The sequence below is a fragment of the Aegilops tauschii genome, chromosome 4 (genome assembly GCF_002575655.3).
Source record: "Aegilops tauschii subsp. strangulata cultivar AL8/78 chromosome 4, Aet v6.0, whole genome shotgun sequence".
NCBI lineage: Eukaryota > Viridiplantae > Streptophyta > Magnoliopsida > Poales > Poaceae > Aegilops > Aegilops tauschii.
In genome coordinates, this window is record NC_053038.3 from 188,285,491 (window position 1) to 188,311,122 (window position 25,632).

The window sequence follows — 25,632 nt, forward strand, 5'->3', positions numbered from 1 at the left end:
ATTACTCAAATATTGAATAACGACGCCTGGGGAGTGCAGTTATCGAGAGAAACAGTTTCTGGAAACTAGCATGACAACAGGCATCATAACTTCAAAGTTGCATCAACTAAACAATTCTATCTCTAATATTGCGCATTCTGATTATCCATCTTAGAGCATCTGCAACCAGACCCTCGTATCGTCCGCAAACGTCCGGGTGGACAGCCAGGTTTAGTGAACCATCACCAGAATGCGACCCAGCTGCACACCTCAAACCAGCCCTATACATCTGGGTTGTCCGGCACCTTTCAAACCCAGTCCATATCTGGAGCTGATATGGGGAGGCCCGGACGCGTCGGTCACATCAGATCCGACAAACCAGCCCCACCCAAATAGTCCACCAAAAAAATTGGATTAGTTTGAATTGCTCACCACATATGTCACGTGGTACCTAGTCCACCAAATTGAATGTCCTCTTCCCGTGTCTGTCGTCCATTTCCTACCGCCGAGCCTTCACCGACCTCCGCCCTTGGTCCTGTCCGTGCCGCCGCCCTCTTAGATAACGTCTCCGAGTAACCTGTCCCACACTGTCGGCATGCATGATGCCTCGATGGAGTCTGTGGGGCTCCCATCCGTGGGGTAAGTTGCAACGCGGAGAATGTCGTCTGCGGGAGGGGCGAAGGAAGCAACGTGAGCACGAAGCTGCGGACAAGGGGGCGAAGGAAGCAGCGTGAGCGGGAAGTTCCAGACAAGGAGGTGGTCCACATCAACGTGGATTATTCTTGTATCGCCTACCTATGAATTGTCGTACTTTCTTTTGGCATGTGTTGATTTGTGGTTTATTTTGCTTTGTGTTGCATTGTTGAATTGGTGGTGAATTTGTTCTACACGATGTATTTGAGGGTTTGGATATGAGGGGTGTGGTTGTGATGCCCCCGATTCAATCATACACTAATCATACACGCAAACATGTACGATCAAGATCTGGGACTCACGGGAAGATATCACAACACAACTCTAAAAATAAAATAAGTCATACAAGCATCATAATACAAGCCAGGGGCCTCGAGGGCTCGAATACAATTGCTCCATCATAGACGAGCCAGCGGAAGCAACAATATCTGAGTACAGACATAAGTTCAACAAGTTTGCCTTAAGAAGGCTAGCACAAACAGGGATACAGATCGAAAGAGGCGCAGACCTCCTGCCTGGGATCCTCCTAAATTACTCCTGGTCGTCGTCAGCGGCCTGCACGTAGCAGTAGGCACCTCCAGTGTAGTAGGAGTCGTCGTCGACGGTGGCGTCAAGCTCCTGGGCTCCAGCATCTGGTTGCGACAACCAGGTAGAATGGAAAGGGGGAAAAGAGGGAGAAAAGCAACCGTGAGTACTCATCCAAAGTACTCGCAAGCAAGGAGCTACACTACATATGCATGGGTATATGTGTAAAGGGCCATATCGGCGGACTGAACTGCAGAATGCCAGAATAAGAGGGGGATAGCTAATCCTGTCGAAGACTACGCTTCAGGCCACCTCCATCTTGCAGCATGTAGAAGAGAATAGATGGTAAGTTCACCAAGTAGCATCGTATAGCATAATCCTACCCGGCGATCCCCTCCTCGTCGCCCTGTTAGAGAGTGATCACCGGGTTATATCTGGCACTTGGAAGGGTGTGTTTTATTAAGTATCCAGTTCTAGTTGTCATAAGGTCAAGGTACAACTCTGGGTCATCCTTTTACCGAGGGACACGGCTATTCGAATAGATAAACTTCCCCGCAGGGGTGCACCACATAACCCAACACCTTGATCCCATTTGGCCGGACACACTTTCCTGGGTCATGCCCGGCCTCGGAAGATCAACACGTCGCAGCCCCATCGCCCATTGCACACCTGCACATTGCGTACGCGGCCGGAAGCAGACCTAGCCCCCTTAATACAAGAGCGAGCTTACAGTCCAATGCGGCGCGCGCCACTCAGTCGCTGACGTCAAAAAGAGCTTCGGATGATACCACGACGCCGAGTGCCCATAACTGTTCCCGCGTAGTTGGTTAGTGCGTATAGACCAAATGGCCAGACTCAGATCAAATACCAAGATCTCGTTAAGCGTGTTAAGTATCCGCGAACGCCGACCAGGGCCAGGCCCACCTCTCTCCTAGGTGGTCTCAACCTGCCATGTCGCTCCGCCACAAAGTAACAGTTGGGGGCCATCAGGAACCCAGGCCCACCTCTACCGGGATGGAGCCACCTGTCCTTTCAGCCCCCTCATCAGAATCACTTGCGGGTACTCAACGAGCTGACCCGACTTTAGTCACCACATGTGTTATGTATATAATGTATATAGTATATACCCGTGATCACCTCCCGAAGTGATCACGACCCAGTAGTATAGCATGGCAGACAGAAAAGAGTGTAGGGCCACTGATGGAACACTAGCATCCTGTGCTAAGCAGTAGGATAGCAGGTAAGGGTAACAACTGTAGCAACAATGACAGGCTATGCATCAGAATAGGATTAACCGAAAGCAGTAACATGCTACACTACTCTAATGCAAGCTGTATAGAGAAGAATAGGCGATATCTGGTGATCAAGGGGGGGGGCTTGCCTGGTTGCTCTGGCAAGTAGGGGTCGTCAACAGTGTAGTCGGTCGGGGCACCAGCAGCGACGCCGGTCTCGTAGTCTACCGGAGAGAAGAGGGGGAAGAAACAATGAATATAATGCAAACATAAGCATGACGATGGAAGACATGACAATGCGCGGTGCTATGTGTTCCCTAACGTGGTAGGAGGTGGTACCGGCGAAGGGGGAAAACATCCGGGAAAGTATTCTCGGTGTTTCGCGTTTTCGGATAGATGAATCGGAGGGGAAAAGTTGCGAGTTTGATATGTTAGGGGTGTGTTGTGAACGAACGGGTTGCGTATCCGGATTCGTCTCGTCGTTCTGAGCAACTTTCATGTACAAAGTTTTTCCATCCGAGCTACAGTTTATTTTATATTAAATTAAAAAGGACTTAATCACTTTCAGGAATTAACAGATTTAATTTAAACCAAAAATAGGTTTACTACATCAGCATGACGTCAGCGGTCAACTGTGACCGTTGACCGGTCAAACTAACAGGTGGGGCCCGTTCGTCAATGTCTTAGACTAACTAAGCAGGTTTAATTAGTTTAATTAAGTCATTAGGTTAATTTAATCAGGATTAATTACGTTAATTAATTCTTTAATTAATTAATTAATATTTTAATTATTTTTAATCATTATTATTATTTATTCTTTTTTTATAAAAAAGTTCTGATGCTAGGCCCCACATGTCAATGGGCCAAGGGGACTTAACGGGCGCTGGGTACGGGTAACGGGCGGGCGAATCCGCTCGAACGGGCACGGGCAATGGGGCGCGCCAGGGCGCCAGCGCCGGTCGCGGGAGATGGCAGCGGGGGTGCGCGGTTGGAGCCGGGGGGGACCGGTGGCCGGAGGCGGCGCAGAGGGGTCAACGGCGCGGCAACAACAAGCAACATCAGAAGGCAGCAGCGGCCAAGTAGGGAGCGGCACGGGCGGGCGCTTGCGCGCGACGGCGCGGCCGGGGCGCGGTCACGGCGGACAGCTGGCGGGTACGGCGCGGGGAAGGGAGAAGGGAGTGGAGGCCGGAGGTGGCCTCACCGGCGTTGGAGAGAAGCGGGGCGGCGAGGCTCGGGGGCGACCGTTGTGGAGGAGGATGGGGACGGGGCGTCGTCGCGGCGTCGGGGAGGCGGACGCAGCCGGCGAGGAGGAGGACGGGGACGCGGCGACGGCGGGGCAGCGTCAGGCGGCTTCGGGTCCTCGTGCGGCGGCAATGTCGGGTCGCGCGATGGTCGAGGCGGTGAAGAAGCTGCGGGGCGGAGGCGGCTGCCCTCGGGCGCGGGCGTGCTCGCCGGAGTAGCGGCGAAGTCGATCGGGACAGCAGGGCGCCGGCGAGGAAGGGCGTCGCCGCGGCAGTGGTGGCGGTGGGGGGGCGCAGCGCCCCGATCCAGGTCGGGTCGAGGGGGGAGACGAGGGGGAGAGGGGAGTGGGGGGTTTCACCCCGATCCAGATTGGATCGGGAGGGGAAGAGGGAGTGGCGACGTGGGGGGGAGTGGGGGTGTAGTAGTGGCTAGGGTTTCGGGAAAGGGGGTTATATGCGCAGTTGGGCCGGGGGAAGGAGCTAGGCTGGCCTGGGGTTGGCCTGGTGGCCGAACGGCCCGGGGGGGTTGGTTTCTTTTCTTTATTTATTTTGTCTTTCGTTTACCTTTCACATTTTCTGTTTTCTTTCTAGTTTTATATATTTTTGTTTTATAAAAATGCCGAGCTAGCACCCAAATTAGTATCATTAATATTGGCCACTGCCAAACTTAGTTTGGACCCAAAGTAAATTAGTTTGATATTGTATAATTTAAAAAGCTATTAAATTATTATTTTAGTCACTGTTTTAACTAGTTTAGGGCATTTAACACTTTACAAAATTTTGGTTTCCCCACCATAATTACTTATGATTTATTTAACACATTTAGAACATTTTAGTTTTGACTTATGAAAACTTTAACTGTTTGACTTGATTTTAAATTTGAAATTTGAACGGGATTTGAATCATCGCAAGGTTAACAACAGTAATCATGGTGACGTGGCATCATTAGCAGAGGTTCACTGTAGCTTAATTATCCGGGCGTCACAATTCTCCTCCACTACAAGAAATCTCGTCCCGAGATTTAAGAAGGGAAGTGCGGGGAAGGGATTTGGTTACGAAATTCTAACGAGCGTACTCGATCTTCTCGGCCCTGGTTGCTTTTCTCGAAGAGGTCAATCCACTACGTTGATGTCTTCATTTCTCTGCTTCCAGTCATCATGATGAAGTCGGCATTCTTTTTTGGGAACTCCATCGTACTTGCGAAAGAATAAGGGGGTATTCTGGGAGAATGGACCTCTGCAAGGTTGACTATGCGGTCAATAACATCGGGGAAGGTGGTGGAAAGTAACTCTCGAATTGAACTTAAGAAAATATCGAGATCAAAGTAAGGAGGTATCATGGAAAGTTTCGAGCGGGTACGCAATCGCTCGATGTCTGAAACAGGGCATGAAAGGGGTTCAAAGCAACGGGGATAAGTATTGCGTTTGATATCAGAATTGATGATCCCTCGAAAGGTGGTCGTGAATTATATACGAGGTCACGCGCGAGGAACAACCTTGGGAACCAGTGGTGTACAGGAGAGTCAGGTTTTGATCCTGTGGAACTGTGGGTTATGGACCCACCATGTGGGTTAAAAGTAGGAAGAGGGGTGACGTCTTGCATGATCATGTAAGCAAGGCATGTCAGAGAATAACCGGTCGGTTATGTTGGCAGCATCGTTGGTACCAAGGGCGAGGGACGAAGAGAACCATTTTCCTGCTCGTTGAAACGAGGCGGACCAATAGGCAAAGTTCTCGTCCATCGGTGGTTACCGAAATGTCATCAATAATAGTAACACAGTCTTGCTGACACAGTTGCACACCAAGGTGTTTACATAACCAGAAGAATATTACTGCTTAGATCATATAGATCACAAGCAACGTTAAACCAACCAATGGAAAGGAAAATATGACTATCAGATTAAACAGATCAATGGAAAGGAGAATGTGTTTAAACACATATTTCAAGGGTATATCCTTCCGAAGGTCAAGCAGAGCATGATATCCATGTTAGGATATAATGTAGAAAACTCTTTAGGTAGGGGAGAGAAATTCCATGACATTACCCATACAGCGGTGTTTGGATAATTAAGCAGGAAACATTTAGTATTGGGCTTCAAATGTTCTTGTTGAAAATCGGAGTACCATAGGCATGCTTCGAGATAGCATTGACATGGTCATCAGGTGAAGATCAAACTTTGGAAACACAAAGGATCCATCAAGAATAACTTGTAGAATAAGTCTTACAATTTCCTCATGGAAGAATGGATAACCTTGCTGAAAAGGAATATGTAACAATAGGGCCTCCGGCCAGGTGTGCTATGCATGACATAACCTTACCGGGTCATATAAAGACCAACATTATAACTCTTGGAAATATGTTCCAACCATCACATCTGACCGAGATTCAGATCTGATTGGTGTCACGATACCTCAGACTTAGGATGCCTGAGAAGAAAAGGTGCAGCACAATTTGACGAGATGACATTGTAAGATTCTCGGGAAATGAACTATGGAAGCGAGTTCCGAAACAAGAGTCCATCAGTAAACCAACGAGAAGATGAGGAGGTGGCTGATGGAATCAGCGACAATTCATCGAGATTAACAAAAGATGGATTCCACAACTATGTGAACAAGGAGATATCATTTGTCAGATCAAATGGTATAATGATGTATGCTCGAGGAAAACATACACAATTAAACATTGGTTGAAAGGTGCACCCGAAATATGGGCTGGGTTGCACGATCAATGTTTAGACTGGTGATTCAATAACCAATAGTCTAAGAATGAACTATCGACCATTTACTTCAAAGCAATAGGGTTGCTAGAAGTTTTGAATTCGCACGTCATAGTTCAATTGTCGGTTTTCTGGTTAGAAACAACACGAAGACCAAGAAAGAATGATGATGGTGAGAAGTATCACTATACCGAGAATTCTTAAGAGGTGGAGTAATCCTCACGACATTCTTGACATAAAATATGGTAATACTCCAAGGTAAAGAAGAACAAATGCTGGATAGCAAGGAACTCAAGGTATAACTCAGAACACGAACAAGTTTGTGTTGGAGGGAAGGCAATAAAGTGGTTGATGACAACACAAATCATCGAGGGCAAGGATGGTATTTCCCATCATGAATTCGATTGATATCCTGGAAGAGCTCATAAGGTTGATGATGATCACGACACATTTGTCGAGAGATTTCATGAAGATGTAATCAACCAGCGACGACATCAAGTCAAGGAATGATGAAGCGAAAGGTTATTGGAACCATGGGTACGACACAACTCGAAATCAAGTTTGTTGTTCAAGTCAAAATGATATGATGAGGAAAATCGACGTAAGCTTAGCTCATCGTCGAAAATTTTGCTCCGGGAAGAAGGACCAGGTAGCACAGTTAAAAAGTTGCACGATAATGATATAGCCGATCAGGCTAGGAATGACTTGAAGGATTAATAAACTTCTCAACAACGAAGTACTGGATGTACTGAATCACAGTGTTGATTTGATTCACAAATCGGTGTTCTCGGTTGACGACAACCCAGAACCTGTGGAGTGACCATGACGGGGAAAGGTACTACTTCATCAGAAATTCATAAGATGTAGTGTAATGGGTTGATATCCTCGAGATACCAGGGGGTATTACTCAAGGTAGATCAAAATAGAGGTTGGGCAGGCGTATTGATCTGCAGCAGGCAAGTACTTAAACTTGTCCGATAAAAGGATCAAAGATGATCAATCATGTTCGGAACCACGTTTGCAAAGGACCAACATGGATACAAGATGAACTTATAAAAAGGGGACCATTATTAATTCAAGAAGCTTCCATGATAAGTTCTACATCGGGTCCATGGGCATGAACACAAAGTTCAAGGTCGACTCCCACTTCTCCAATACACAACTTTTCATTTACTGATCTCAGTTAAGAATGTTTAGAGTTTGAAAGTTTAACTGGCGGAATACCAGAAGGTTATGACCCATGAAGACTTTTGGGTTCACACAAATTAAGGAAGGTATATGTTCAACCCATCGGGGCATCTTAGAAACATATACCACAACTTCAGGAGAAATTTATACAGGCTCGAAAGTAGAGCATTGTTGAGAAAGCAGAGGATACAATCTACCAAAGGCATTATGTATCTGAGGAAAGGCTCACAAGGTTATTGAATATGAAGGACGCTGTCAGATAAAATCCAACAAGGGATCTGATGTGAGCATTGGTACTCAACCAGAAGAAGAAAGAATGCAAGGAGATAAAATCATAGAATAGACTTAGGTGTACATTCAACGACAACTTGATTGGTCGATGTGAGCATTGATACAACTGACTAATTCAAAGCTTAAATGTAAAGGAATTATGATTTCCAAATCAAGGGATCAGAAGCAAACACTCTGATTAACAATGGATAAGTCGAATAGACTTAGGTGTACATTCAACGACAACTTGATTGGTCGAGGACCAGCTTATGTTCAAAATGACGTTTGAGCCGGAAGGATGAATTCTAGGATCTGATTAAGGATTGCGAGCATTCGCAACATATCGAATCAAGTGACTCAAAATGATAGTGACAGAGGATGTCAATGGAGATTACTAGAAGTATGGAATTAACCATAATGCAGGAAGGCAAGGAAATCAAGAGCAATGGGCTGCTGAGGATCCTTAGAAAATTGAATGGTATTCTGAGTACTTTTGTGAAACACATGAACAGCTAGGGATGAGCGGATACTCGGCAAGTGCGAGGAATTATCCGTAGGGGTATTTATGTGGCAAGGAACTGCAAGGCAGTAGGCACAAAATTATACCCGGAACAATAGAGAGAATTTCAGGGTATCTTGTAATAACAAGATCGACTAGGAATAAAAGTAAGAACGACAGGTGTAAGTATTTATTCATAGGGATATTTCGATGGTAGGGATTTGCAAAAGCAACGGGCACAAGGTCTCGAGAGAATATCAAAGAGTATATTCAAAATCTTCTGGTGCAGCAAGCAGTCATCTGGACTGAGGGGCTCTCCGGGAGGATGTAGTTACGAGAACCTAGAGTCAAAGTTAGTAAAATCATTTCACCCGAATAGAAGAGAGGTCAGAGTCCCAGAGTATAGGTCGAGGAATAAAAGATTCTAATACCACCCAATGGTGACGTGGGCCCGTAAGACACACAGCCATGTTAGTAAAAGTTTTTGCAATGTCTAGACTCAACTTCGGCCAAGGAGTGTGGAAGGGCGATCCCTACAGGCAGTCGGCTCTGATACCAACTTGTGACGCCCCCGATTCAATCGTACACTAATCATACACGCAAACGTGTACGATCAAGATCAGGGACTCACGGGAAGATATCACAACACAACTCTAAAAATAAAATAAGTCATACAAGCATCATAATACAAGCCAGGGGCCTCGAGGGCTCGAATACAATTGCTCCATCATAGACGAGTCAGCGGAAGCAACAATATCTGAGTACAGACATAAGTTAAACAAGTTTGCCTTAAGAAGGCTAGCACAAACTGGGATACAGATCGAAAGAGGCGCAGACCTCCTGCCTGGGATCCTCCTAAACTACTCCTGGTTGTCGTCAGCGGCCTGCAGGTAGCAGTAGGCACCTCCAGTGTAGTAGGAGTCGTCGTTGACGGTGGCGTCAAGCTCCTGGGCTCCAGCATCTGGTTGCGACAACCAGGTAGAATGGAAAGGGGGAAAAGAGGGAGAAAAGCAACCGTGAGTACTCATCCAAAGTACTCGCAAGCAAGGAGCTACACTACATATGCATGGGTATATGTGTAAAGGGCCATATCGGTGGACTGAGCTGCAGAATGCCAGAATAAGAGGGGGATAGCTATTCCTGTCGAAGACTACGCTTCAGGCCACCTCCATCTTGCAGCATGTAGAAGAGAATAGATGGTAAGTTCACCAAGTAGCATCGTATAGCATAATCCTACCCGGCGATCCCCTCCTCGTCGCCCTGTTAGAGAGAGATCACCAGGTTATATCTGGCACTTGGAAGGGTGTGTTTTATTAAGTATCCAGTTCTAGTTGTCATAAGGTCAAGGTACAACTTCGGGTCGTCCTTTTACCGAGGGACACGGCTATTGGAATAGATAAACTTCCCTGCATGGGTGCACCACATAACCCAACACGCTTGATCCCATTTGGCCGGACACACTTTCCTGGGTCATGCCCGGCCTCGGAAGATCAACATGTCGCAGCCCCACCTAGGCTCAACAAAGAGGTCAGCACGCCGGTCTAAATCCTATGCGCGCAGGGGTCTGGGCCCATCGCCCATTGCACACCTACACGTTGCGTACGCGGCCGGAAGCAGACCTAGCCCACTTAATACAAGCGCGAGCTTACGGTCCAATGCGGCGCGCGCCACTCAGTCGCTGACGTCAAAAAGAGCTTCGGTTGATACCACGACCCCGAGTGCCCATAACTGTTCCCGCGTAGTTGGTTAGTGCGTATAGACCAAATGGCCAGACTCAGATCAAATACCAAGATCTCGTTAAGCGTGTTATGTATCCGCGAACGCCGACCAGGGCCAGGCCCACCTCTCTCCTAGGTGGTCTCAACCTGCCCTGTCGCTCCGCCACAAAGTAACAGTCGGGGGCCGTCAGGAACCCAGGCTGTAACGCCCCGGATCCGATGCGCCAGGTGTCATCCAGTTATTCGCCGTCGTTGCCATGCCATTTGCTTGCGTGTTGCATTTTTCCATGTCATCATCTGCATTGCATCATCATATTTCAAAACTTGCATCCGGTCCTTTTCCCCGTTGTCCGTTTCGCGATCCGACACACTCGCACGCGTCCGTCGCCCCTCTCAGTCCTTGTTTCGTGAGCGGGAGAAAAACATTCTCGGAATGGGCTGAGATTTGCCGAGTGGCCTTGGTATAGCACCGACAGACCGCTCGTCAAATTTCGTTCCATTTGGAGGTCATTTGATGCCCCAACGGTTAACCGCGTAGCCCGAAACCCCTCTCTCTTTGCAGCCCAGCCCCCCTTCACCACAGCCCACTAGCCCATCCTAACCCCCTCCATGCTCTCGGTCGTTCGATCATGATCGTGTGGGCAAAAACCGCACCTCATTTGGACACTCCTAGCTCCCTCTACCTATATAAACACCTTCCCTTCCATTTTTTCGCGGACGAAACCCTAGCTTCTTCCTCCTCCTGCCGATGGACACGTCCACCCTCACGCCCGGACATGTCCGCCACCGCCTCTGCCCAATCCGGAGCCGACACCTGTCCTGCGCCGCCGTCCCCGCGCCGCCGGCCCGCGGAGCCCATCCGAGGCCCGCGCGGGCCCAGATCCCGCCGCCGCCGCGGCCCCACGCGCCGGAGAGCCCGCCATCCGCGTCGCCGCGCCCGCTCCTCCGCCCGGCAGACCCCGCCGCCCTTCGCCGGCGCCGCCCCTCGCCGTCCCGCTCCAGCGCCGCCCCGTCCCCGCCTCCACCTCGCCGCCCGGCTGACGCGCCGGCTAGCGCCGCCGCCGCGCTGGTGGGGAGCGCCGCCGCCTCCGCCCTTCGTCGCCCGCGCCTCCTCGCGGCCGGATCCGGTCGGGGAGAGGCCCCACCGCCGGCCCCCGTCGCCGGAGCAACCTCGCCGGTGCCCCGCGTCCTCTCCGGCCACCTTCTTCCCCGGCTCCGGCGAGATCCACCGCCCCCGTTGACTTTTCCCCCTCGAGGTCGATTTCTTCTAAGTCCCGAAATATTAACATTCTGGTACCCTCTTTGACATGCCATAACTTCTTGCATACTACTCTGTTTTGCGTGCATGTTATATCAAAATATTCATCGTGAGATGCTCTTCATTTTGTTCCATTGCGCCATGCTTATTTGAGTTCATCTTGACGCCCTAATCATTGTTGCAAGAGTGCTATAGGATGTTAACTGCTGTCTGTTATCAGAACTTGGTGATTTGTCTTTTTCGCTGCATTTTGTAAGTGCATCCTTTGAGCTTGATGTCTACATGTGTTTTGAACTACATCATGTCATCTTTACAGTGGTGCTTGTCTTGTATTTTTGTGATCTATGTGGTGACTAGCACAAGCATGCAAAGTAGCCTCCATGATGTTGCTGATTTCTGTGACCCTGTTATGTTGTGATGCCATGTAAACCTGCTGCTACAAGTCATTCTATGCATAATCTGATCATAAACTCAAAATTCATCAGATCCCAACAAACACACCGCAAAAGATTACATCAGATTGATCTTAGAGAAGTTCATTGTATCGAAGATCAAAAGAGAGAGAGAAAGCCATATGGCTACTGCTATGGACTCGTAGGTCCTCTAGGAACTACTTACGCATCATCATGGAGGCAGCAAGGTTGATGAAGACGGCCTCCCCAACGATTCCCCCCTTCAGTACAGTGTCAGAACAGGGCTCCGAATGGGATTGCTTCGGAACAGAGGCTTGCGACAGTGATAAAATTGTCTCGGGTATCGCTCCAAGGGTTTCAGAAAATCACGAAATTTATAATCTGGAGATGTTCATTAAGGATGTTTTGTTATACATGTTATGCTCTATCCATCCATGCCCTTGTTTGCATTTATAGCCTGCTGTAGCTTGTTGCAATCTTGCTCCAAACTTGCTAAATAATGCTGCTGTCAGCCTGTTAACATTAAGTTCAGTTTTGACATGTGTTTTGCTAGTGATCCATGCACCCTATGACTATGATATTGCCATGCTTAGCTTCATATTTGTGCCATCTTACTTCTGGTTACCTTGTCATGCCATGTATTGCTCTGTGGTGAGTGGTTCAAGCTCACCAACATGCCTACTTATCGTTGTTTCTGCCATGAACTGTTATTTTCACCAAGTCTGAATCTGTCATATCACTTGCTATGTTCACATGGGTGCCATCATATCTTCTGTACCTTTTTGTCGCGTGATCAGTAAGGGACTTTTGTTCTACGCAATTAGTAGATTCATTCCATGCCTTTATTTGCTATGATATATTCCTGTAGCATGTTGCTTTCTTGCTCTAAACCTTGCAACCTGATGTTATTTCTGCCATGTCCAGTGATTTCTGCCAAGTCTGTGAATCTGTTATTATTTGCAATCTTGCCATGTCCTTTTGAGCATGTTATAGTGATTTCTGGAGATAGCTCAGTGTTCATGTTTTGTTGTGCTTTACCTGTACATCAGGCCCATGTCTTTTGTTTTCATGTTGAGGTACTGTAGCATATTTTCATGATGCTTGCAATATGCCTAGTTGCTGTTTTGGACAGATTGTTGCTATGCCTTGTTTGGAGTGTATGTGTTGCACCGTTGCTCCGTTTTGAGCATACTCTATATGAAACCTGCTTAGTTTTGCATGTAGTTTCATGTTACCTTGTTGCATCCTTGTTTTGAGTGTGTTTGCTTGATGTTTGAATGCATTTTGCATCAATGCCATGTTTAACTTGTTTTGCTCATATCTTCTAGACCGTAGCTCCGAATTAAACGAACTTTATATGTAACTTGACTAGAATTTCGTGTAGATCAACTTGATGCATCTTAACTTGCTGTTTAACAACTTGAACATAAGGTTATTCAGTTCTGGACCAATTTCGAAATTTGCATATGAGGACTTACCAGAATTGTTATATGTTGTTTCCGGCCTCATTTAAACTTGCCTTGATGTGTTGTTCTTGTATGCATCATCTCTTGCCATGAGTAGATTCATGTAACCTTCTCATGCATCATACTTGATTGAGCATCTTGCCTTGTTCATGTGTGGTGTGTTTACCATGTTGTGTGCTTCTTCTCGATAGTTTCCGTTTCGTTGCAATCGTGAGGATTCGTTCGTCTTCGCTTGGTTCGTCTTCGTGGCTTCATCTTCTTCATGGACTCGTTCTTCTTCCTAGCGGGATTTCAGGCAAGATGACCGTTACCCTGGATCTCACTACTATCATTGCTTTGCTAGCTGCTTCATTCTATCGCTTTGCTGCGCTACCTATCACTTGCTCTTCAAGCCTCCCAAATTGCCATGAACCTCTAACCTTTGTCACCCTTCCTAGAAAACAGTTGTTTGGCTATGTTACCGCTTTGCTCAGCCCCTCTTATAGCATTGCTAGTTGCAGGTGAAGATGAAGATTGCTCCTTGTTGGTTTATGTTTATGTTGGGATATCACAATATCTCTTATTTAATTAATACATCTATATACTTGGTAAAGGGTGGAAGGCTCGGCCTTATGCCTGGTGTTTTGTTCCGCTCTTGCCACCCTAGTTTCCGTCATACCGGTGTTATGTTCCTTGATTTTTGCGTCCCTTACGCGGTTGGGTGATTTATGGGACCCCCTTGACAGTTCGCTTTGAATAAAACTCTTTCAGCAAGGCCCAACCTTGGTTTTACATTTGCCTCACCTAGCCTTTTTCCCTTGGGAGTCGCGCTCTCGAGGGTCATCTTTATTTACCCCCCCCCCCCCCCCGGGGCCAGTGCTCCTTCGAGTGTTGGTCCAACCTGTCAGCCGCCGGTGGCTAGCAGGGGCAACTCTGGGCTTGCCTACCGGAAGCTTGGACAATCCGGTGTGCCCTGACAACGAGATATGTGCAGCTCCTATCAGGATTTGTCGGCACATTCGGGCGGCTTTGCTGGTCTTGTTTTACCATTGTCGAAATGTCTTGTAACCGGGATTCCGAGACTGATCGGGTCTTCCCGGGAGAAGGAAATATCCTTCGTTGACCGTGAGAGCTTATAATGGGCTAAGTTGGGACACCCCTGCAGGGTATAAACTTTCGAGAGCCGTGCCCGTGGTTATGTGGCAGATGGGAATTTGTTAATATCCGATTGTAGAGAACTTGACACTTGACTTAAGTAAAACGCATCAACCGCGTGTGTAGCCGTGATGGTCTCTTCTCGGCGGAGTCCGGGAAGTGAACACGGTTTATGGGTTATGTTTGAAGTAAGTAGGAGTTCAGGATCACTTCTTGATCATTTACTAGTTGACGACCGTTCCATTGCTTCTCTTCTCGCTCTTATTTGCGTAAGTTAACCACCATACATGCTTAGTCGCTGCTGCAACCTCACCACTTATGCTTTCCATACCCATTAAGCTTTGCTAGTCTTGATACCCATGGTAACGGGATTGCTGAGTCCGCGTGGCTCACAGATTACTACAACACCAGTTGCAGGTACCGATTTGCGATGATCATGACGCGAGAGCGATGTTGCTTGTTTTGGACTTCTTCTTCTGCTTCTTCTTCGATCAGGGGATAGGTTCCAGGTCGGCAGCCTGGGCTAGCAGGGTGGATGTCGTTTGAGCTCCTGTTTGTGTTTCATCCGTAGTCGGATGTTGATCATGTGTATGATGTATTGATGTATTTTTTGCGGCATTTGTATGCCTTGTATGTATCCCCGGCTATTATGTAATGTTGATGTAATGATATCCACCTTGCAAAAGCGTCTTCAAGATGCGCTTCTATCCTTGGTGGGACCTTCGAGTTCCTTTATGATAGGGCCACATCTTGGGCGTGACACAGGCCCACCTCTACCGGGATGGAGCCACCTGTCCTTTCAGCCCCCTCATCAGAATCACTTGCGGGTACTCAACGAGCTGACCCGACTTTAGTCACCACATGTGTCATGTATATAAAGTATATAGTATATACCCGTGATCACCTCCCGAAGTGATCACGGCCCAGTAGTATAGCATGGCAGACGGACAAGAGTGTAGGGCCACTGATGGAACACTAGCATCCTATGCTAAGCAGTAGGATAGCAGGTAAGGGTAACAACTGTAGCAACAATGACAGGCTATGCATCAGAATAGGATTAACCGAAAGCAGTAACATGCTACACTACTCTAATGCAAGCTGTATAGAGAAGAATAGGCGATATCTGGTGATCAAGGGGGGGCTTGCCTGGTTGCTCTGGCAAGTAGGGGTCGTCAACAGTGTAGTCGGTCGGGGCACCAGCAGTGACGTCGGTCTCGTAGTCTACCGGAGAGAAGAGGGGGAAGAAACAATGAATATAATGCAAACATAAGCATGACGATGGAAGACATGACAATGTGCGGTGCTATGTGTGCCCTAACGTGGTAGGAGGTGGTACCGGCGAAGGGGGAAAACATCCGGGAAAGTATTCCCGGTGTTTCGCGTTTTCTGACAGATGAATCGGAGGGGAAAAGTTGCGAGTTTGATATGTTTGGGGTGTGTGGTGAACGAACGGGCTGCGTATCCGGATTCGTCTCGTCGTTCTGAGCAACTTTCATGTACAAAGTTTTTCCATCCGAGCTACGGTTTATTTTATATTAAATTAAAAAAGGACTTAATCATTTTCAGGAATTAACAGATTTAATTTAAACCAAAAATAGGTTTAATACATCAGCATGACGTCAGCGGTCAACTGTGACCGTTGACCGGTCAAACTGACAGGTGGGGCCCGTTTGTCATTGTCTTAGACTAACTAAGCAGGTTTAATTAGTTTAATTAAGTCATCAGGTTAATTTAATCAGGATTAATTAAGTTAATTAATTAATTAATATTTTAATTATTTTTAATTATTATTATTATTTATTCTTTTTTTATAAAAACGTTCTGATGCTAGGCCCCACATGGCAATGGGCCAAGGGGACTTAACAGGCGCTGGGTACGGGTAACGGGCGGGCGAACCCGCTCGAACGGGCACGGGCAATGGGGCGCGCCAGGGCGCGGCTGGAGCCGGGGGGGACCGGTGGCCGGAGGCGGCGCAGAGGGGTCAACGGCGCGACAACAACAAGCAACGCCCGGGGCCGCAGCAACATCAGAAGGTAGCAGCAGCCAAGTAGGGAGCGGCACGGGCGGGCGCTTGCGCGCGACGGCGCGGCCGGGGCGCGGTCACGGCGGACAGCGGGCGGGTACGGCGCGGGGAAGGGAGAAGGGAGTGGAGGCCGGAGGTGGCCTCACCGGCGTTGGAGAGAAGCGGGGCGGCGAGGCTCGGGGGCGACCGTTGTGGAGGAGGATGGGGACGAGGCGTCGTCGCGGCGTCGGGGAGGCGGACGTAGTCCGGCGGGAAGGAGGATGGGGACGCGGCGACGGCGGGGCAGCGTCAGGCGGCTTCGGGTCCTCGTGCGGCGGCGATGTCGGGTCACGCGGTGGTCGAGGCGGTGAAGAAGCTGCGGGGCGGAGGCGGCAGCCCTCGGGCGCGGGCGTGCTCGCCGGAGCAGCGGCGAAGTCGATCGGGACAGCAGGGCGCCGGCGAGGAAGGGCGTCGCCGCGGCAGTGGTGGCGGTGGGGGGGCGCAGCGCCCCGATCCAGGTCGGGTCGAGGGGGAGACGAGGGAGCGAGGAGAGTGGGGGGTTTCACCCCGATCCAGATTGGATCGAGAGGGGAAGAGGGAGTGGCGACGTTGGGGGGAGTGGGGGGTGCAGTAGTGGCTAGGGTTTCGAGGAAGGGGGTTATATGCGCAGTTGGGCCGGGGAAAGGAGCGGGGCCGGCCTGGGGTTGGCCTGGTGGCCGAACGGCCCGAGGGGGTTGGTTTCTTTTCTTTATTTATTTTGTTTTTCGTTTACCTTTCAATTCTTTCTAGTTTTATATATTTTTGTTTTATAAAAATACCGAGCTAGCACCCAAATTAGTATCATTAATATTGGCCACTGCCAAACTTAGTTTGGACCCAAAGTAAATTAGTTTGATATTGTTATAATTTAAAAAGCTATTAAATTATTATTTTAGCACTGTTTTAACTAGTTTAGGGCATTTAACACTTTACAAAATTTTGGTTTCTCCACCATAATTACTTATGATTTATTTGACACATTTAGAACATTTTAGTTTTGACTTATGAAAACTTTAACTGTTTGACTTGATTTTAAATTTGAAATTTGAACGGGATTTAAATCATTGCAAGGTTAACAATAGTAATCGTGGTGATGTGGCATCATTAGCAGAAGTTCACTGTAGCTTAATTATCCAGGCGTCACAGTGGTTGTCCAAATGGACAAATGAGGTGCCGCTCGACACTGTCCGTCACCGACGCTTAGGGGGGCGCGCTTGCACAGTCCAGTTGTATATGTTCTTATTACAGTTGAAAACCTTGGCGAAAACATATCACCGACTAGTGAGTTCTAGATTACAAATCTGATTAGCCTGCTGCAAAATTATATCATAACATACTTGTAAAGTTATTTAAACATATAGAGCAACTAGTAGGTTTGGACCAGTAAGGTGAGTAGCTTGTTGGTATTTACAAGAGAGCTGTTATCACCAAGAACTGATTTGTTGTGACCCGTCAATTGGCTAACTGGTTTTTCGTTCTTTTCTATTTCCCGGTGCGCCTCCGCCGCCGCCGCTGCTTTCTTCTTGGGATGTTGGTGGAAGGCTGAGGCGAAGCTGTCCAGGCAAGGAATCCGCAAGGCTCGAAGTAGCTGGGTTGCTTCTATGCCCGGAACATTCTCGGTCCGTTGATGCTGATGTCCCCGGGAAGAGCTGGAGCTCCTGAGGCCGTGATGCAACCTGACCAGAAGCAACAGAGTGATGCTGCTGATTCTGCAGTGGAGATGGTGTGTTGGTTGGGGGCACCATGCGCATGGTGCTTAAATTAGAAGCATTGCTCCATGTATCATGCGGCGTTGGGTGGGTTGCTAAATTACTAGTGCAGCTGCTCCCTATTGGATGTGGCACCGCAAGGCTGCTTAGATTCAGGCTACTGTTTCCGATCCTTGCACGAAGCTCGTTCTGTAGTTCTATTATCTGGGCTCTGAGTGTAGTATTCTCATCTTGCAGCTCGGTCTTCTCTGAACCGACCTGTTAATAAGTGTAACTTAGGCTTAACCTTGAAGGTAATGAAGCAAATAACCTGAAACAACTATATCATTTGATAAATTACGCAGGCAGCAACCACAAGTTGGAAAGGAGAGACGTTAATAGGAATTTATTTATATGTGAGTTAATTCAAGTAAAGGCATTGCTGACAAGTACAACGAATACATGAACTTTAGAAGATAAATGCACGCTAGCTAGACGTTCATCCTTATAGTGAAGAAGGAAAACAGTTAATCATCTAAGGCATGTTTGTGTTTGGAAGATCTTCATTAAACCCTTTTGCCCCCCTTTGTAGTTAGATCTATACATTATCCCTGTTGTTCGAGAAACACAATAATCTATGGAACATGGAAAATGTTTAAATTTTGAGCACAAGTATATGCACAGTTTCTGGAAGGCAAGTATATAAGCACTTAATATTTCAGAACTCACATATTGGCGCTCAGTTAGAAGAGTAGATTGCTCCTTTCTAAGAGATTCAACTTGAGTAATTAAATCTCGCAGTACTCGTGCAACATCACCCAATACTGTAGCTTTTCCCCTATTTTGTCGATCATGATCTGTAATAGCAGAACTATGTTTATCAGAAAAAATAACATTGAGTACAATGACCTCTACAAGCAATAACAATAAGCATGCAGAACTCTACAGTCCCATGGCAATACTTTTGGATAATTGACGCCAAAGGATAATTACATACAAAAGGTTATCCATCTTGGCATGATTTATTCAGCGTATGCAATAATGCAGTGAACAAAAAAAGGGAAATACAAATAATGATTTCAGGTATTTTCATAATATCTAATAGCAACCTTCTATATGGGCTAACAAACAAGCTGATGACAGCTTTCCCCTTCAGAACTTTGTTCTTGGGACAACATGTGGTGGACCACTCAAAAGTGAGCTTGGAAGAAAGCAGGAAGCGAGCCTTTCACATGGGAATATTTAGCAATTTTTACAAAATGGGGCACATGTAGACTTTTAGAATCCTAGAAAGGATTGCCAGGATATATAAAATACTCCCTCCATTCATTATTATAAGATGTTCTCACTTTTTTCTAATTCGGATGCATATAGATGCATTTTAGTGTGTTTGTTCACTCATTTCAGTCCTTATGTAGTCCATATTGAAATATCCAAAACATCTTATATTTGTGAACGGATGTACTGAACAATGAGACGAGTTTCACCCAAAATAAAAACAGCAAGATGCAACAGCAACAACAGACAATTGAATACAGGAATCAACATATGCTCTTCCCGTCGTGGCATCAATACTACGAATTGTGAACACGTACTGCGCATCCGATACACATGAACACTACCAAACATATAACCTAATAATGAGATGAGTGTATTAGTTCCCAGTTGTCATTAAGTAATTAAAAAGGCACATGAGTCCAAGTTGAGGGAACAGAATGATGTAATCCATGTCCAATAACTTAACTGGTATTTTTCCCAAAAGGGAAGATTAAATCAGCTAAAAATGGTCATTGATTAATGACGCATCGTACTAACCTAGCATACTGCTGAGCTCAACAAAAAGGTCATTCAACTGGTCACGTTTAAGTTTCTCTCGTTCAGCTTTATGATTTTTCTTTGGAGCCTTTTCCTGGGCTCTTTTGTCAAGACACCTGCAGCACACAGATCATCAGAATAAGAGAAAAGAGTATACCAAAGGAGAGGTGGAGTATTAGAGGAAATTAAGAAGTGAAATAATGGACCACGCCTAGGTTTAGAATAATATGAAGGTGCAAATTTTACAGATATGATCAACTTAAGTCATTGAAAATGACTGCCTAACTGCAAGTCTATATGGTAAGTACTGCTCCCAGCATCCATACGGCCGATCACAAGATAAAAGAGCAGGCCTCGAACTGCAGAACCTTGTGTCCTAAATAATCTTCAATTCTAGGAGTCTTCTGTTTTATGTTCGCATGTATAGGAAACGCTAATCTCTTGGATGACTCCATTCATGCTTTTTAAATGATGACATCTTTTTCTTTTAAAGCAAAGCCTGAGTCAATTCAGAGAACAGAATCCAAAATAACTGGAAGCACCGACATGGATGCAAATGCAAAAGACTGAAAATAATCTATACCAATATAAAAAGACCCAAAAAGGCAGATCCAATTAATCTCGGCCATCAAATCATGTCAATCCAACGACCTAGACTGCTTCAATGTCGAGCACTAGCGTGCAGTTAATTTCATGCCAAATATAGTGCTAATCACATAATAACACACAAATAATATCCTACTTAATATCTACATGCACTTAATATACTTCCAAATTAACATGCATTGCACGTACACATTGACTAGTCAGGTGAAACAGCAGTCTATTGGAGCAGATGAGCTCCTCGGCCATCAGGTAGCAGTAATAAGTACTTGCAGTCTTTTACAGGGCTAGCAAACAACTAAATCTGACATTCAAACTAATCAGCATGCAGATTTATGGTAGCAAAAGAATATAATACATGAAGAGGTGAACTAGGGGACTGGTCACAATTAAGGCTAAGTCACAACTTAAACTTATAAAATACTTATTTATAAAAAAACCTATGAGGAACGATGCTCGCTAAGATTATTGTTATTGATGCTGGTTTGGTCAAATGGATATAACGAGGAGATTATGCTTGCTAGTTGGAGTTTAGAATTATTCTTGGACAACAACCCAAGATGACAAGTGAATAACGAAAAAATATTGTGGTAAGTACATCCAGGTTCATTCATGTGTCTGCCCCACCATCTAATCAATTAGAAAACAGAAAAAATCTAGCATAAAAGAAATTTGATCACGCATCCTAGGCTAATTGGCCAAAGCAACAAAGCAAAATGTATTACTACTACAACGCTAGGTAACTCCTGTAGCTAAGCAAATGAAAATGTATCGAAGAAGATAAGTAACTAAAGACCAACCTGTCAACGTGCTTTTCGGCAGCAGAACCTGAGCTGCCAGCCATTGAATCTGAGCTCTGCGCATCAGCCACCATTCCAAGATTCTGGTTTCTGCATAACAGAAAAGACTGCTGGAGCACCCTAGAGATAAAGCTGAAATCCAAGTAATTGGAAGAAATGTCTGGCATCGTAAATCACATACTGCAAGGAATGCCGAATTCAGTCCATTTACAGATTCCAGGCTTTCACAGGAAATGCTACCAGGCGAATCAAGAGTTCATTGTATCACCACAACAAGTGGAGCCTAGCTTAGACCACATGCATGGAACTACAGAGTCCTTTTTACAGGAGACTACTCTTCCAAATATCGGCCGGCTTTGAAGTTAATCGGCCAGTTAATAACTTAATATTGGGACCTAGAAATATTCTTTACATTTTATTTTTTCCACCTTGTAAAAACATTTTCAAACCATCAACCGCTGATAAAATCAATCATAAAACCAATTAAATCCTATTAACTCTATGGTCTCTAAGAATCCGGTATACAGAGTTACAGACTCAACATATCAACTTGATCATTCCAACAACGAAAGCTACACGACGAGCACCATGAGATAAACCCTACAAGAAAGAATTAAAAATCATCTCGGGCTGTTGGTGCTAAGCTAGGCCCATACCTCCCCAGTGAATCTCAAACCACACACAAAGATAATCAGGTCCCGTCTCCATAATTCGCACCACCTGATAATCAGCTCTCGTCTCCATAATTCGCACCACCTTAACCCTGCGCATAACCAGCCCTAGCAAGCCATCGGTAGCCGACAAAGAGAACCATACCTGAAACATCTGAAGACGCAGTCTTTGCTTGCCCTACAGCCTGGGTGGATCTTGATCCGCTGGGGCCGGTCGGCCGGCGGTGAGGAGGGTGGAGCCGTGGAGGCGAGCGGGAGGGGGAAGGGGGGCCTTGGGGGGGGGGGAGACCGGGACAGGGAGGGAGGCGAGCACGCGACGAGCGTGTGGGCACGGGCCAGCGAGGTGACACATGGCGATGCGCGTTGCCCTGGAACCCATGGGGATTCCGACGAGATGGGAATGGATGAAGGGGGGACCCAGAGAGCAGGAGGGATCTCCACATGATGACCATTTTTCTTTCTTTAAAAAGAAAAACTTATCTCCTAAACTTAGCCCTCGTACCGTCCGGATTGAAAATACCATTGATCGAGCACTCTAAAATCAGTCAGCTTAAACGTTGCCATTGTCCGATACCCCTAATATTCAACACATGGTGGAGTGAATATGGGGACGTCCGGATGAGACCGAATGTATCTGATGCGTCGGATCTGACAGGCCGGACCTATCCCAAATCTCTTCAAATCATCTCCCACCCTCACCTTACATGCCCAGTTCCTCTCTTATGCCTCATCTATGCAAGGTACAAAATCAGTTGATGAGTACTATAAAGAGATACAAGTTTTGATGATCTGTACAACTGTGCGTGAGTCTGCGGAGGCCACCATGGTACGTTTCTTTGAGGGGTTATGAACTGGGTGGTTTTGGTGATTAATGTCAACATATCTCTTGTTGGACTAATATTTCATCTAGTATATTTCAGACCAGTTCAACAGATGGAGTGGCGTGGAAAGAGGATATGGACGCCCTTCAAGTTGCTAAGGATAAAGGATTGGCTCAAGCTCAAAAGCTCAAGAATCTACATTTTAGTATTAGTGATCCAAGATCACATTGAGTCCATAGGAAAGCCAATACTATTAAAAGGGGATGAGGTGTTGCTTAATGGCTTGCTTGCTCAAAGTGCTTAGTGATATGCTCCAAAACCCTCAACCACTTTCTCATATCCACATATGTCCCAAACCAAAAGTTGAACTCGGCCACACAGAAACTTTCTATCCGGCGTCACCGAGTTCATCTGACATAGCCACTGCCACAAAACCCTAATCAATTCGGTCTCACCGATGGGATCCCGGTCTCACCGAGATGGGCTTGCAAACTCTCTGGATCCTGTTGCATTAAATTCGGTCTTACCGAGTTTTGTAATTGGTCCCACCGAATTTGCCTGACCAACTCTCTGGTTAGCCTATTACCAAAATCAGTCCCACCGAGTTTGTGTAATCGGTCAAACCGAGATGAGGTTTTACCCTAACCCTAGCACACCGGTCCCATCGAGTTGATCATATCGGTCCCACCGAAATGCCCAACGGTCACATTATGAACTGAATCGGTCCGACCGAGTTTTTAATTTGGTCCCACCGAGTTTGGTGATTTGTGTGTAACGGTTAGATTTTGTGTGGAGGCTATATATACCCCTCCACCCACTCTTCATTCACGAGGAGAGCCATCAGAACATGCCTACACTTCCAACATACATTTTCTGAGAGAGAACCACCTACTCATGTGTTGAGGTCAAGATATTCCATTCCAACCACATAAATCTTGATCTCTAGCCTTCTCCAACTTGCTTTCCACTCAAATCATCTTTCCACCAAATCCAGATCTGTGAGAGAGAGTTGAGTGTTGGGGAGACTATCATTTGAAGCACAAGAGCAAGGAGTTCATCATCAACACACCATCTGTTACCTTTTGGAGAGTGGTGTCTCCTAGATTGGTTAGGTGTCACTTGGGAGCCTCCATCAAGATTGTGGAGTTGAACCAAGGAGTTTGTACGGGCAAGGAGATCGCCTACTTCATGAAGATCTACCCTAGTGAGGCAAGTCCTTCGTGGGCGATGGCCATGGTGGGATAGACAAGGTTGCTTCTTCATGGACCCTTCGTGGGTGGAGCCCTCCGTGGACTCGCGCAACCGTTACCCTTCGTGGGTTGAAGTCTCCATCAACGTGGATGTACAATAGCACCACCTATCGGAACCACGCCAAAAATCTCCGTGTCTCCAATTGCGTTTGCACACTCCAATCCCATCCCTTTACATTCTTGCAAATTGCATGCTTTACTTTCCGCTGCTCATATACTCTTGTCATGCTTGCTTGATATGTATTGTGAATGTTTAAACTTGTGCTAAAACTCTACCTTAACTTGAATAAAATAAAAACTGCAACTTTTTCTTGTTAAGAGTCTATTCACCCCCCCTCTAGACACCTCTTCTCAATCCTTTCAATTGGTATCAAAGCGTTGGTCTCCATTGCTTTGGTTTAAACACCTTTGGAGGAAGATGGATGTGTCTACGTTGGGGAGTCTTAGACATAGAGTGCCTATTCTTGATGGAGAGTACTTTCATGAGTGGAAAAATGAGATGCTTGAGATTTTCAATGAATATCACTTGAACAAGTACATTAGTAGTCCTTGCATTCCCCCTAGTGATCTTTTGCATCCCACTCCCGATGAGGATCTTGACATGATTCGCAATCTTAGAACTATCAATCTTATTGTTAGAGGATTGCCCAAAAATTTGATTGCTAGCTTACCTGCTCTTGATTGTGCTTACACCATATGGAGATTTCTAGAGGAACGATTCCCAAATTATTCCTTGAAAAATCTAGATGAGATTCTCCATAAGTCTATTGCCTTGAATAGGAAGAGTACTAGTGATCCTAAGTTTGATGGTTGCCTATTTGAGCTTCGTGATCTCATGCGTGCCAAAGGAGATGTTGGAATTATTAGCAATATCATTTCCGAAGTCATTAGAATCCATAGAGATGAACTATGTTACGGTCATACTTCTAATGGATCACCTTCTCTAGGGAATGATCAATTACAAGACGATGTTGAACATGGATACTATGATGAGGATGATGATAGTGACTTTGATCTTGATGAGTCTATGAGACACTTTGGTCTTATGGCTAATCTTCACGGCTACATGGCTGGAGAAAGGAATGGGTCCTTGATAGTGGATGGACTGATCATATGACCGGAGATAAGGATATGTTTCGTGAGCTTGCTGAAAACGACGGCCCTCGGAAGTATGTAACTTTTGGTGATAACTCAAAGGGTAAGGTGGTTGGCCTTGGTAAGGTGGCCATCTCACATGATAGCTCCATACAAAATGTTATGCTCGTTGAATCTCTTGGCTACAATTTACTTTCCGTATCTAGACTTGCTGACTTTGGTTTCAATGTCCTATTCACTGAAGTAGATTGCCAAGTGTTTCGTAGAGATAATCATAAAATGGTCTTTAACGGTATACGTAGAGGTGATCTTTACATTGTTGACTTCACTAAAAAGGCTCAGCCTAGAACTTGTTTAATTGCAAAATCTTCAAAAGGTTGGTCGTGGCATAGAAGGTTAGGTCATGTGGGCATGCGAAATCTTGATAAGCCTATTAAAGGTGATCATATCCTTGGAGTAAAAGATGTTATATTTGACAAGGATAGATTGTGCAGTGCTTGTCAAGCAGGAAAACAA

The 25,632-nt window shown here is 46.2% G+C and overlaps 1 protein-coding gene across 2 annotated transcripts; it reads right to left on the reverse strand.

Annotated features, from left to right (window-relative positions):
- Positions 1 to 17,600: 17,600 nt before the first annotated feature.
- LOC109777047 (transcription factor BHLH062) lies at positions 17,601 to 22,390 on the reverse strand. Of its 2 annotated transcripts, none has more exons than XM_020335729.4 (5): positions 21,936 to 22,390; positions 21,280 to 21,369; positions 19,877 to 19,992; positions 18,791 to 18,918; positions 17,601 to 18,340 (listed from the first exon to the last, which is right to left on the reverse strand). In XM_020335729.4, exons 2-5 carry the CDS (start codon positions 21,351 to 21,353, stop codon positions 17,834 to 17,836), a joined length of 825 nt encoding a protein of 274 aa, XP_020191318.1. In that variant the 5' UTR covers positions 21,354 to 21,369; positions 21,936 to 22,390; the 3' UTR covers positions 17,601 to 17,833. The 2 variants fall into 2 exon arrangements, with proteins under 2 accessions (XP_020191318.1, XP_020191427.3); XM_020335838.4 differs by having other exon boundaries at positions 22,096 to 22,333.
- Between the last annotated feature and the right edge of the window lie 3,242 nt (positions 22,391 to 25,632).

What these genes read in the sequence shown, in the direction of transcription:
- LOC109777047 (XM_020335729.4), bottom strand. Translation starts at nt 21,353, where the DNA reads ATGGTGGCTGATGCGCAGAGCTCAGATTCAATGGCTGGCAGCTCAGGT. An exon ending in GCCGAAAAGCACGTTGACAG is followed by an intron (nt 19,993 to 21,279) that starts GTTGGTCTTTAG and finishes TGTGTGCTGCAG; the next exon opens with GTGTCTTGACAAAAGAGCCC. An exon ending in TTCTAACTGAGCGCCAATAT is followed by an intron (nt 18,341 to 18,790) that starts GTGAGTTCTGAA and finishes ACTTATTAACAG; the next exon opens with GTCGGTTCAGAGAAGACCGA.